A 13535-nucleotide genomic window follows, 5' to 3' on the forward strand; every position below is an offset into this window, starting at 1 on the left:
TAGCAAAATCAGCAAACTGGAGCCTGGGACCCTAAATGTCAGGGGCTGGAAACTGGAATATGAGGCTAGAGGAGGTAGGGTCACATTACACTCAATTCAATCAGATAAGGTCTCCCACTGAAGTCAATTATAGCTCCAAGGCAAGCTACGGAGCCTGGGTTATGACTCATGTAGAACAAAATCTCTCCACTGCCAGGGTGCATTTTATATTCTCACGGGCAGGTCGGAAGAGTAAGGGACGAGTCACAGAAGCAGAACTGACTGGGAGTGTAGGTAGAGACGCGGGGTTGAATCCGGCTCCAGCTCAAACTACATACGTACACACAAACAGCCGTGTAGATTTAACACGAACCATATGACTGTGCTAAGTGCTTTAGAGTATTTATCTCTAGTTGTCACAACAACTTTGGGAGGTAGACATGACCACTCCCATTTTATGTATGTATGTATTTGTACGAATTCACCCCTTTAGAGGGTATAATTCAGTATTTTTAGCATATTCATAAAGCTGTGCACCCATCACCACTATCTAGTTCCAGAACATTTTCATTCTTCAAAAAGAAATCCCATACCCGTTAGCAGTCACTCAATCCTCCTCTCTCCTCACCCACTGGCAATCACACTATACTTCCCAGCTTTACAGACTGGCCTATTCTGGGCATTTCCCATAGATGGACTCATACAATAGACAGCATTTTATATCACTACCATTTTACATATGAAGAAACCAAGACTCAAAGCCCAAGTCACACAGTGAATCGGAGGCTGAACTACAATAGGAAACCAGGTCTGATGGAAATGCTGGTACCTGCTTCTCGACCACTATGTGATGCCTCCATATAGGAAGAAACTTGTGAGAGAAAGTGAAAGTTTTCATTACACTTGGGCTAATAAAAGTAATAAGTAAGAACCACAATTACAACACCATGTCTGCTGAGGATGTACTGAAAAGCTGAGGCAGCTCTTCTATAACAGACCAGGGAAAACTACTGGAAAGCACACCCCTGTCTCCGTCTCTCACTGTTTCACCCCACAACCCAACTTCTCCCCGCCGCTCAGCCCCACGAAGGAGGCAGCCACATGAAACTAGGCTATAAGGAATCTCCTCTCGCCCAATTTTCTGTCTCTTTCCCAGATGTCACTCTGCCACTTGAACTTTATTACCTATACCAACTTCTGTCTAAGGAGTCCAAGAAAAATGTCTATTTCAAATAAATACGCTAGTGCTTTTCCTCTTCTTTTAAATACTGGCAGCCAGTTTATACGAGGTGTGAAAAAAAGAGGGAGAAGAATGTTGAAGAAACTAAGCTGTTTGCTAACCAAAGGCAAAGAGCTATAAAAATCTAAGAACTGGGGGGCGCCTGGGTGGCTCAGCCAGTTAAGCGTCCGACTTCAGCTCAGGTCACAATCTTGTGGTTCATGGGTTCGAGGCCCATATCAGGCTCCGTGCTGACAGCCCAGAGCCTGGAGCCTGCTTCGGATCCTGCGACTCCCTCTCTCTCTGCTCCTCTCCCGCTTGCGCTCTCTCTCTCTCTCGAGAATGAATAAACGTTAAAAAAAAATTTTTTTTTTTAATCTAAGAATTGTAGGGGCGCCTGGGTGGTGCAGTCGGTTAAGCGTCCGACTTCAGCCAGGTCACGATCTCGCGGTCCGTGAGTTCGAGCCCCGCGTCAGGCTCTGGGCTGATGGCTCTGGGCTGATGGCTCTGGGCTGATGGCTCGGAGCCTGGAGCCTGTTTCCGATTCTGTGTCTCCCTCTCTCTCTGCCCCTCCCCCGTTCATGCTCTGTCTCTCTCTGTCCCAAAAATAAATTAAAAACGTTGAAAAAAAAATTAAAAAAAAAATAAATCTAAGAATTGTAACTCACATAAAATGCCTATAATCCAGCCATACCTTACCTTTGTGCCATTTTTCTGCTTTGGGCGTTGCATATGTATATGGCTGAAGATAGGCTGTACCTTTCTAGAGGACTGACTTCAGGACTCCTAGCCCTTTTCATCCCTCATCCAGCATAAACAAATAATAGGTGCACCGTAATGATAATAATTACAATTCTTTTTCTTTCTCAGGAGAAAAGTATAGAAGGGAAAGACTGATTCCCACTAACCTAAGGCCAATGCCAATATCTTTATCTGATTCTTTGTTCCCCAGGTACTTAAATGTTTATTGAATAATAATTGAATAATATTACTGTGGAACACATACACAGCAAGGTGCCAGGCACTGTTCTAAACACAACTATTAACATATATTAACTCCCAACAAGCCTAGAGGTAAGTACTAAATGTTTATTGAATAATAACAGCTAATACTTACACAACACCTTATAAGGCACCGTTCTGAACACGTGCATTAACTCCCAACAACCCTAGAGGCGAGCACCGCTGTTGTAACCAGCGGCTCCAACAACAAGGAAACTGACACAGCACAGCGGTGATGCGGAAGCAGGACTGGAGGAATGCGGCACAGAAGAGGGCATTCCAACCAGACACATTTGAGTCATTCCAATTTCTTAAAATTCGTACCTCTATGATATGTTGCAACAGCGAAGCACTCTTTGGATCACAAAACATGAAAAATTTCCCCCTGCTACTTTGTGACACTCCATTCTGCCTTTTTTCAAAGAAGTTCTCAAAGCCTTCATGTCGTTACTTCTAAAGCCTCTGACAGAGGAAAGTCAACAGATAAAAGGACTCTCATCCCCTAGACTTAAGTGAAAAGAAGGCCAATGATTTGGGCAGCAGGGGAGGAATGGAATCAAAGAAATTTCACTTGCAATTCTGTTTGCTCTGTATGGGCCAAGCTATTCCTATTTTAAGAGTTCAATCCCACCTACGTTTTAGCTTCTGAAATATCATGTCCATTACATAACCCTCTAACCTGCCACCCGCCAATAAATACAAAACTGTCAAAATTAATAAGAAAGCAGTATTTTGGCATTCTTCCCATCTCCTCTGTGATTTAAAAGTGAAATAATAAAAATTTAGAGTTACTAGATGATCTTCAGTTGCTCAAATACAACACTACATCCTAACTAAAAGCACACTTCCACTCTGAAATGATGATTAAAACCTTCCAGAGGTTTGTTAAGTTACAAATTGAGTGTTCCTTTCACTCATGTGTGGAATTTAAGAAACAAACAAACAAACAAAAAATAAGCAAAAAAAAAAAAAAAAAAAAGAGAGAGAGAGAGAAACAGAACCGGTGGTTGCCAGAGGGGAGGTGGGTGGAGGGATGGGTGAAATAAAGTAAATTTTAAAAAAAAAAAACGTTCAGTGTTCCTTCTCTTGATATTCCAAGTTCCTATTCAGAAACCAACATTCACAAAAGAAAGTTGAGACAGTCTCTGAGTGGACTTGACCTTGTAACGATAGCCCATAAAAGGAGGACACAAGAGCTAGTTGTCTTTTTAAGGAGTAAGGTTTTAAGTCTACTTTCTAACACAATTACCTAAACAACTGGGAAAATGGCCATTCCCAAAACATACAGAGTTAGGCGCCACCTCACTGATCTTCCCTGATGCTCATTTTCACCTCCAACGATAAAACTCTCCATAGGGATGGGAATGGGAGCACTTTTTGGAACAAAACCAACTGTTCCCAGTCCAGTCATCTGCACCCTACCCTGGTTTTGTTTCAGATGAATAGACTCCAGAGGATGAAGAGAGTTAAATACAATATGCAAAGAGGCGCCTGGGTGGTTCAGTCGGTTGAGCGACTGACTTTGGCTCAGGTCACAATCTCACAGTTTGTGAGTTCAAGCCCCACGTCGGGCTCTGTGCTGACAGCTCGGAGCCTGGAGCCTGCTTCGGATTCTGCATCTCCCTCTCTCTCTGTCCCTCCCCTGTTCGTGCTCTGTCTCTCTCTGTCTCAGAAATAAACATTAAAAATCTTTTGAAAAAAATACAGTACGCAAAGATTAGTTCGTGGTGCAGTCAACTAGAAAAGCCAGTGAGGCAAAATTCAAAGGGTACGTTTGTCTTTCTTAACTTGGCTTTTTAAAGAATAAAAACAGCCTGTCAAGGTGCCTTGAAAACCTCCATCTCTCTGCGATGAATCTACTCCCTGATGGTTTTTTTCTCTCCTTCGGTAGTGATTCTAAAATAAACAATTGTTATCAAATAACAGCGACAGAGGACTCTTTTAGGTAAGCTCTAAGAAAAACCTGGGAGCAGGAAAGCTGCTGGAAAGCACTGCTATGGGAGAGGGTTAAAGTACACATTCTGAGGATCATCTCTGAAAACATTAGCCCTTCTTGCCAATTTTCTGACAGCCTCTATAGGTCCATTTTCAGAACGGCAAATCTCTGGGCTGACGATGTCAAACCACCACTCCAGAAAAGCTACCGTGCTTTCCTCCCCGTTGTATTACTTCCAAGCTCACTAAGTGGAAGAATATTACTTAGGACCAGATCAGATTCTTATTATCTTACTTTCTTTCATCGCCATTTCTGGAGTCTCAGACAACTGGAGGATATGAAACATGGCAACTTCGGAAACACAGAACCCAACGCACAAACACTGAAGAGCTCAACAATTCATTCTGGTCTGAGCCTCATGTTCAAATTCGCTATTAGCATCTACATTTGTGCTTCCACAGGTGTGTCTGTAGACCACTTGCAACAGAATCCCCGCAGCGTTTTATGTTTAGATTCTCAGGACCCACCCACGAGACCGTCCCCATCTGTGGGGTAGAGCATGAGACATTTTTAAGGCTAATTTGGTTTGAGTACACACTTAAGTTTGAGAATCACTAAATTAAACCCACTGTCTTACTTGCTGTGCTGTCCCCAGGGTACCTGTCCACATGGGATGCCAGTCCCTTCTCCCTTCCCACCTATTTCCTAATTAGACGCGCTACTTAACAAACCCTCCGGATCGCCACCAAAAAGCAGTTGAAGAGGAAGCAAGGAATTGGGAAAGATCAAAGGCCCTGCACGATTTTAAATGCTTTAGGGACTCTAGCACATACCAGGGAGAATCAAGTCACGAAGTCTCAGGACCAAACAACAACCCGATCTCTTCCCCAACTTCTTCGCCATAAGCACGAGCAACCCCTCAGGCACCCTGGCACGTCAGACAGGGATTTCCTTTAGCGACCCCAGCCCCATTTACAGTACACTCCTTACTTCTTCACAGTTTTCGTGCAAAAGCATTTCACGTAAGCACGCACACATACACCACACACACATACACAATCCACTACAGTTCCCTGGACTCCTCGGGCTCCTGGGGCACCCTGCCTGCTGCCCTTCCTCCGGGCGTCCACACTCCTCCATCCCTAGGCGAGTCTCCGACCTCAGCCGCCCATCCCCTCCCACCCCCACTCCCCGCCCCTGCGCACGGCCGGTTGTGCCGGAGCGCGCTCCTGGCACTCCCGCCGGCCTCCGAGCGCCCCTCGCCCACCCCCGCCCCGGGGATGCCCGCCCACGGCCTCGCGGATCCGGCCGGCCCAGGCCCGGGGACCCGGCCACGCCGCCCCTCTCCCACTTTGCGCCCCTTCCCGGCTTGTTTTGCAGGGACAGGGGTGCGGTCCGCCCTCCGACTTGCTCCTCCAGCCCTGCCTCCGCCGCGGCTGCCCTCCTTACCCGCCTGCAGCCCGGTCTCGGCGACGTCGCCGGCAGGGCCGCGCTCGGCCCCGCCGTCGTCGCCCGTGGGGGAGGAGGGACAACTGTGGTTGTGGGAGCACTTGATGTCGCGGAAGAACTTCTGGGTTTCGCGCAGGTTCTGCCGCAGCCGGCCCAGGTAGCGGCGGTAGCGGCCGAAGCCCCGGCACAGCTCGCGGATCATTCCGCCGCCGCCCGGGCCGGGACCCGAGACGGGCTCGCTCGCCCACGGCACCCCGTCGCCTTCCATCGCCCCGGCCCGTTCTGTCCTGGCGGCTCGGTCCCCGGCCCGCCGGCCCCGCTTCCCTCCTCCCCGCCCCCCAGTGCTTCGGGGAGGAGGAATCCACCCCCTGACGCCCCCGCCTGCAGTCGGCCGGGCTTCCGACCTCCGTCACCGCCGTTGAAAACAAACCAACCCGCAGTGCGCCGCTAACGGAACCTTTATCTCCACTCTCCGGCAGAGTGAGGGAAGGATCACTGGAGCGCGCAGGCCCTGCGCGGGATCTCCTGGGATTTGTAGTCTGGGCGGGGGCGGGCTCCGAAACCTGGAGACCGTGGACGGGGCTGACTCCCGGTGGAACCTCGCCCGTTTTTGTGCGCACACGCTCTCCTCGTTTCAAAACGGGTTCCCGCGCCCTGCATAGAGAGGAGAGAGAGGAGGCTGCAGAATCCCGCGTCAGCAGAAGTGGGGTGTCTTCGTGAAATCAGAGCAAAACATTTCAATAGCAGAGAGAAGGAAGGAAACAAGACTGAGGCCAACGATGTCTCCATGGCTACCCTAAACGGTTCTCACTTTCCGGATACAGTAGATACTGGGGAATCGACTGAAAATACCCTAAAAATAGGGAAACGGTTCTTGTTTATATTGCGCCCTCTCTCTCTCCAGGTGTGGAAAAGGGGGATGTGAAAGGGTCGTTAAAGAGCTTTAAACAGAAGTCCATTGGTTTCTGGAAGTAAAGGGACTGGGCTGGGTTAGGGGAAGTTGAGGTTTGCAGTTCCAAACCAGTTCTGATTATCTTAACTTGGCTTCTGCTAATAGAGACTTTTATTGCCACAGACTGCCACAGAGTCCTGGACACAATTACAGAGGAGACAAAACTTCACAATCACCTCCTTTTCACCTCCTGCTTTCTCTTCCCCTCTTCTCCAGGCACAGAGTTTTCCTGTCTTTCTTCCTGTGCAAAGATCCCCCTCTTTCACCCAGGCCAGACCTCTGCTGGATCGTGTAGTTCAACTGCATTTAAGAGGAGACTTGAGTTTGAGTTTGAATGCCTCCAGCGTCTTGTCTTGGGATCTATGAAATAAGGGTCTAGGCTTGTTGATCTTGCTTCAAAATGTTTGCTTCTGTCTCCCAACCTCTCATCCCTTGAGTGCAAGGGCTCTTAGCAGAGTGATGTCATGATAATTGGGTTAATTCAATGTTAAAATGTGAGGGGGCTTTTAGTATTTTATGAAAAGGGGTCACTGGTTCACATGAATCTCTGCTTGGTAGGTGGGTGTGAAGGACTACAGGTCTGGAGAGAGCCTCAGACTCTTTTGCGCTCCTTCCCTTTTACTTACATATTCTCCACCAGCCACTCCTCATTTTTTGCAAGACCCCCATGCAACCTCTAAAAGACTCAGTAAAACACAAATGAAAATACAAAACGGAACGTTTAACACAAGATGGCTGATACTACTTCAAAGAAGCAGCAGCAGCGAGGTAGCAAATCAGTGTGTGAAAATTTTGCCACATACAATCATTTCATTTTTTTTTTTAATGTTTCTTCATTTTTGAGAGACAGAGAATACGAGCAGGGGAGGGGCAGAGAGAGGGGGGCACAGAGAATCGAAAGCAGGTTCACTGCACTGAGAGCAGTGAGCCCTATGCGGGGTTGAAACTCACATACTCTGAGATCATGACCTGAGCTGAAGTCAGACATTCAACCGGCTGGGCCACCCAGGCATCCCTCCACGCACAATAGTTTCTAACAAAGAGGATCAGATAAGAGAGTACTCGGGCTTGAGTTGTCCAGAAAGGGATTTGGGAATTAATAACTATCTTAAAGAAGTAACATTTGGAAAGGTGGAAGTCATGAGGGAGAGCATTATGTTAGGTAAAGGCCATGGAGTTCATTCTTTAAAAAACTATTCATTAGTAGTTTATTTTATTTTTAAGTTTATTTATTATTTTGAGAGAGACAGAGACAGTGCAAATTGGGGAGGGGCAGAGAGGGGAAGAGAGAGAGAATCTCAAGCAGGCTCCATGCTGCCAGTACAGAGCCTGACTCGGGGCTTGAACCCACGAAACTGTGAGATCATGATCTAAGCCCAAACCAGGAGTCAGATGCTCAACCAACTGAGCCACCCAGGCGCCCCTGTCAGTACTTTATTTTTAAAAGAATGGGGCGCCTCAGTGGCTCAGTCGGTTAAACTTACGACTTCTGCTCAGGTCATGATCTCACACAGTGTGTGAGTTCGAGCCTTGCATCAGGCCCTGTGCTGACAGCTCAGAGCCTGGAGCCTGCTTCAGATTTTGTGTCTCCCTCTCTCTCTGCCCCTCCCCGACTCTCTCTCTCTCAAAAATAAATAAACATTAAAATTTTAAAAAATAAGTAATATAAGCCTGTAGTATAAATTCAAATGCTACAAAGGTTATACAAGGGAAAACTAAGTCTTTCTTCTAGCCTGTCTCCTAGTCACCTAGTTCCCCTCCCAGGAGGTAGCCCTCTTGGAGGTGTAGGTATGTGTCTTTAAACTCAGATGGGGGCGCCTGGGTGGCTCAGTTGGTTGGGTGACCAACTTCATCTCAGGTCATGATCTCGCAGTTTGTGAGTTCGAGCCCCGCATCGGGCTCTGCGCTGACAGCTCGGAGCCTGGAGCCTGCTTCGGATTCTGTGTCTCCCTCTCTCTCTGCCCCTCCCCTGCTCACATTCTGTGTCTCTCTGTCTCTCAATAATAAATAAACGTTAAAAAAAAATTAAAAAAAAAAAAACCCAGATGATAGCACGGTATACTTACTCTATTCTGCCCTTCCAGGCCCTCCTGTACCAAAATATAAAGATCCGCCCCATTCTTTTTAAGTGTATAAATATGCTACCATATGGATTGGTATGTTTTCTTTTAACAAGTCCTCTATTGATAGGCCTTTAGGTTTTTGGCAGTCTTTTGGTATTACAAACAATACTGCCATCACAAAGCTACATAATTTAACATACATAATTTCACAATTTGCATATGTGTATGTCTCATCTCTATTTTTGATCTGCTGAGGAAAGTGATCATTTTGTTTGTTTCCTGCCACTTAAAATCTTAAATATGAGGATAACATGAACTCTTCCTAAATCACAGTCAGCTACATGTGAAAGTACGTATTTTACTCAAACATCCAGTTCTAAGGACAACTGGGAGAGAATGAAAGTTTAAATGGTGTCAAGAGAGGATTCAAGTTAGGATAGGAAAATGTTCCTTAAAACTGAGTTGGGGCGCCTGGGTGGCTTAGTCACTTAAGCATCCAACTTCTGCTCAGGTCATGGTCTCATGGTTCATGGGTTCATGAGTTCATCAGTTCCTGGGTTTGAGCCTGCCCCTCCCTTGCTCACTCACACACCTCTCTCAAAAATAAATAAAGATTTTAAAAAACAATTTTTAAAAAACTTTATTTATTTTTTAGGGAGCGACAGCATGTGAGCAGGGGAGGAGCAGAGAGAGAGAGGGAGACGCAGAATCCGAAGCAGGCTCCAGGCTCTGAGCTGTCAGCACAGAGCCCCACGCGGGGCTCGAACTCACAGACTGTGAGATCATGACATGAGCTGAAGTCGGTCGCTCAACCGACTGAGCCACCCAGGCGCCCCGATAAACATTTTTTTTAAGTGATGAAAGTTAAACAGTTAATGAGGATGAACACATAGATCCGTTTTTGTTCTCTCCTAGAACACCACTAAAATGACAGGAATGGGATTTTTATTTATTTTTTTTTTATTTTAATTTTTGTTATTTATTTTGACAGAGTGAGAGCAATCTGGGGAGGGTCAGAGAGGGAAAGAGGATCCCCAGCAGGCTCCACGCTGTCAGCGCAGAACATGACACAGGACTCCAACCCACAAACTGTGAGAGCATGACCTGAGCTGAAACCAAGGGTCAGACCCTTAACTGACTGAGCCACCCAACGTGCCCCAGTTATGGGATTTTTTTTTTAATTTTTTTTTTAACGTTTATTCATTTTTGAGACAGAGAGAGACAGAGCATGAATGGGGGAAGGTCAGAGAGAGAAGGAGACACAGAATCTGAAACAGGCTCCAGGCTCTGAGCTGTCAGCACAGAGCCGAACGTGGGGCTTGAACTCACGGACCACGAGATCATGACCTGAGCTGAAGTCGGACGCCCAACCGACTGAGCCACCCAGGCTCCCCAGTGACGGGATTTTTAAAGCATGAACCCACAATAATGAGTGGAGTCACTAGGACAAACAAAAACAAAGAAAAGTAGAAGCTGGAAAGCAGATGCACAAGCATTAACTAAGTTACCAACCTGGAGAACCTGAATCCTAAATCCAAAATGGAACCAAACTGAGACCCCACCTGATTGATACTGCAGACTCCCTCAAGTCTCCACACTTGATCACTCACAGTAGGTCCCCGTGCCGCCCACTGTGGGGATATAGAAAAGCGGGCCGTCTACAGGGTGTACTCTGGGCATGGGTCAAAATAAGAATTTTTAAAGCTATTTAAGATCTCCAGGTTACTGCTCCCTTCTTCAACTGCTGCCCTCCTTCTTCTAAAAGGAGACTGAAGTACTTATTCTCCAGAGATGGTTGAATAGGAGTCTCCGTATAAATAAGGAGATTAAGTGGATTTATGGATATCAGATGCTAAGATTCCCAGCCCTCTTCTTCCATTCAATTCCTAGATCTCTGGCTACCGAACATTTACCTTCCAGAGAGGAAACGTGACTTGTGTTCTTCAAGGAACCTGACTATACCAAGAGGAAAAACCAAAAGATACTGACATCAGGACAGAGATTTTTTTTTAACTTTATTTACTTTGAGGGGTGGGAGAGAATCTCAAGCAGGCTCCACACTGTCAGCACAGAGCCTGATGCGGGGCTTGAACCCACAAACCGTGAGATCATGACCTGAGCCCAAACCAAGAGTTGGATGCTCAACCAACTGAACCATCCAGGCCCCCTGAGATTTTTTTTTTAATGTTTATTTATTTTTGAGTAACAGAGAGACAGAGCACAAGGAGGGGAGGGGAAGAGAGAGAGGGAGGCACAAAATCCGAAGCAGGCTCCAGGCTCCAAGCTGTTAGCAAAGAGCCCGATGCAGGGCTCGAACTCACTAACCATGAGATCATGACCTGAGCCGAAGTCAGATGCTTAACCAACTGAGCCACCCAGGCGCCCCAAGATTTTTTCAATTGAAATTAACTGACATTGAAATTTATTAGTTACAGGTACACAACATAATGATTCAATATTTGTGTATATTGCAAAATGATCATCACTATAAGTCTGGTTAACATCCATCACCATACCTAGTTATGGAATTTTTTCTTGTGATGAGAAGTTTCAGGACTTACTCTCTTAGCAACTTTCAAATATGCAATACAGTACTTTTACCTCTAGTCAGCATGCTGTAGGTGACATCGCCATGACTTCTTTGTTTTACAATTGGAAGTTTATACCTTTTGACTCCCTTCACCTACATTGCCCCATCCCCCTGCCCTGCCTCTGGCCACCACCAATCTAGAACACAGATTTTTTTCTGGCTTATTCACTGCTCTATCTCCAGCACCTAGAACAGTGCCTGTCACTTAGTAGGTGTTCCTACTAAGTGATATTTGCTGAATGAATGCATGTTCACTCTAGATATTTTTAAATATTCGGGAAAGCACAAAGGAGAACATAAAACCACTCGTGTTTCTACTATCCAATAAGAACAAGTTCCTCTTGGAACCAAGACAAGTTCCTCTTGGTTAGATGATTTGATTTCTAGAGAGATTCCAAAGTCTTTTTTTTTAAGTTTATGTATGTTTATATTATTTATTTATTTTGATTCTTTTTATTTCTTTTAAGTAGGCTCCATGCCCAATATGGGCTTAAATTCATGAGCCTGAGATCAAGAGCCACATGCTCTCTCCTGACCGAGCCAGCCAGGTGCCCTGAGATTCCAGAGTCTAGATCCTTATGTTAATGTAGGTGGGAATCAGGCACTTTTGCAGAACACCAAAAGTAACATTTATTTCTGCAGTGTGAATGAGGAACGAGTTTAGTAAGAGAAAGAATAACTGTTTTCTATTGTGCAACATAAAATCACAATCACAAATCCAAGAATTTTGGGGGTGCCTCCTGGCTCAGTCAGTAGAGCACGGGACTCTTGATCTTGGGGCTGTGAGTTCAAGCCTCGTGTTGGGTGTAGAGATTACTCACTGCTGCCAGCACCAAGCCCACTTCGGATGGAACCTCTGTTCCCCTCTCTCTCTCTGCCCCTCCCCCACGTACGTGTGTGCGTGTGTGCACGTGTGTGTGTGTGTGTGTGTGTGCATGTGTGAGATGCTGGCAGTGCTGCAGAGCAGTGCTTCTCAAAGTTTAACAGGCACAAGAATCATGCAGGTATCTTGTTAAAATACATCTCTGATTCAGTAGGTCTGGGGCATGGCTTGGGGTGCCACCTTTATAACAAGTTCCCAGGGGATGCCAATGCTGCTGGTCCGGGGACCATACTTTGGGTAGCAAGGGTGTATAGAGACAGAACAGGAGTGAGCAAAGTCTCATGGTTAAGGACATAGGTCTAAGAGTCAAAGAGACCTGCATTCAAATCCTAGCTCTACCCCTTCCCATTTGTATGCTTTGGAGACATTAACTTATTTTCTTTTGGTCTTCTTTCCTTATCTGAAAATGGTGAGCATTAAAAGAGCAATGCCAGGGGCACCTGGCTGGTTTAGTAGGTAGATCATGTGGCTCTCAGTCTCGGGGTTTTAAGTTCAAGTCCCACACTGGGTATAGAGATTACTTAAAAATATTTTTTTTAAAGGAGCAATGCCAATTGTAAATCTCAAAGCATGTAGGGTTAAAAAAAATTTCTAAGCAACATCTAACACAGGAGAAGAGCTCAATAAATGGCAACTGCTTTTATCGATTGTGTTATCATTATTACAAACCTAAATTCTTGTCCTGGCTGGCTACTGTATAAACTTGGGCAAGAGATTGGCCCTTCTGAGTCTTGGTTTTCTCATCCATCAAATGGGATAATAATAGTGCCCACCTCAAAAGATTATGAAGATTAAAATGGGAAAAACTATTAAAAATGCTTAATACAGAGACCAGCACATAGAAGGCACTCAATAGAAATTCACTGAGGTTATGATTGCTGTAAGGCTTGGTTCTGACCCTGTCTCTGTGACTTTTGTTAAAAGAGAGAATCCTATGATTGTGTTCAACATCACTGTGTTGGTGGGAGGATGGAATGAACCATGGTAAATGAAAGCGCTTTGGAAATGAACTCCTGTAAAAATTTAAGGAAAAACACGAGAGTCAGAATCTGACCTAAGTTCCAGCCCTGGATATGCTCATACATACTTTGTGATCTTAAGCAAATTACTTAACTGCTTGGAGCCTCAGTTATTTCATCTGTATAGCAGAGCTAATAATACCTATCTCACAGGGTCATGAAGATTAAATTAAATAATGTGTAAAGCACTTAGTACCTTGCCTGGCACATAAAAGTGCTTGATAAATGTTTTCTTTCCTATATACAGTAATTACGTTCAGTATTCTGTATTTTTCCAAGGAGGATAGCATTCCCAAAAATATTTTGGTCTTGTTTGTGAGATTCCTTCTGTGAAGATTTATTAACTTGAACATGAAAGGTCTATAAAACTGAACTGCTAAATGTATCCTATTTAATTATACATCAAATATCATTCCAATGCTGAATATTTCATCAGTGGCATC

The 13535-nt window shown here is 45.4% G+C and overlaps 1 protein-coding gene across 2 annotated transcripts in view; it reads right to left on the reverse strand.

Annotated features, from left to right (window-relative positions):
• DSTYK (dual serine/threonine and tyrosine protein kinase) overlaps positions 1 to 6361 on the reverse strand; it is a 50912-nt gene extending 44551 nt beyond the window's left edge. Inside the window, exon 1 of one of the 2 annotated variants that reach the window (XM_058701144.1) lies at positions 5586 to 6360. In XM_058701144.1, coding sequence (XP_058557127.1) covers positions 5586 to 5853 — 268 coding nt within the window. In that variant the 5' untranslated portion in view covers positions 5854 to 6360. Of the gene's footprint in view, positions 1 to 5585 lie in introns of both variants that reach the window. The other variant, XM_058701145.1, reaches the window with a different exon arrangement.
• Positions 6362 to 13535: the final 7174 nt, after the last annotated feature.

Source organism: Neofelis nebulosa, chromosome 15, assembly GCF_028018385.1.
Source record: "Neofelis nebulosa isolate mNeoNeb1 chromosome 15, mNeoNeb1.pri, whole genome shotgun sequence".
In the NCBI taxonomy this organism is placed as follows: domain Eukaryota; kingdom Metazoa; phylum Chordata; class Mammalia; order Carnivora; family Felidae; genus Neofelis; species Neofelis nebulosa.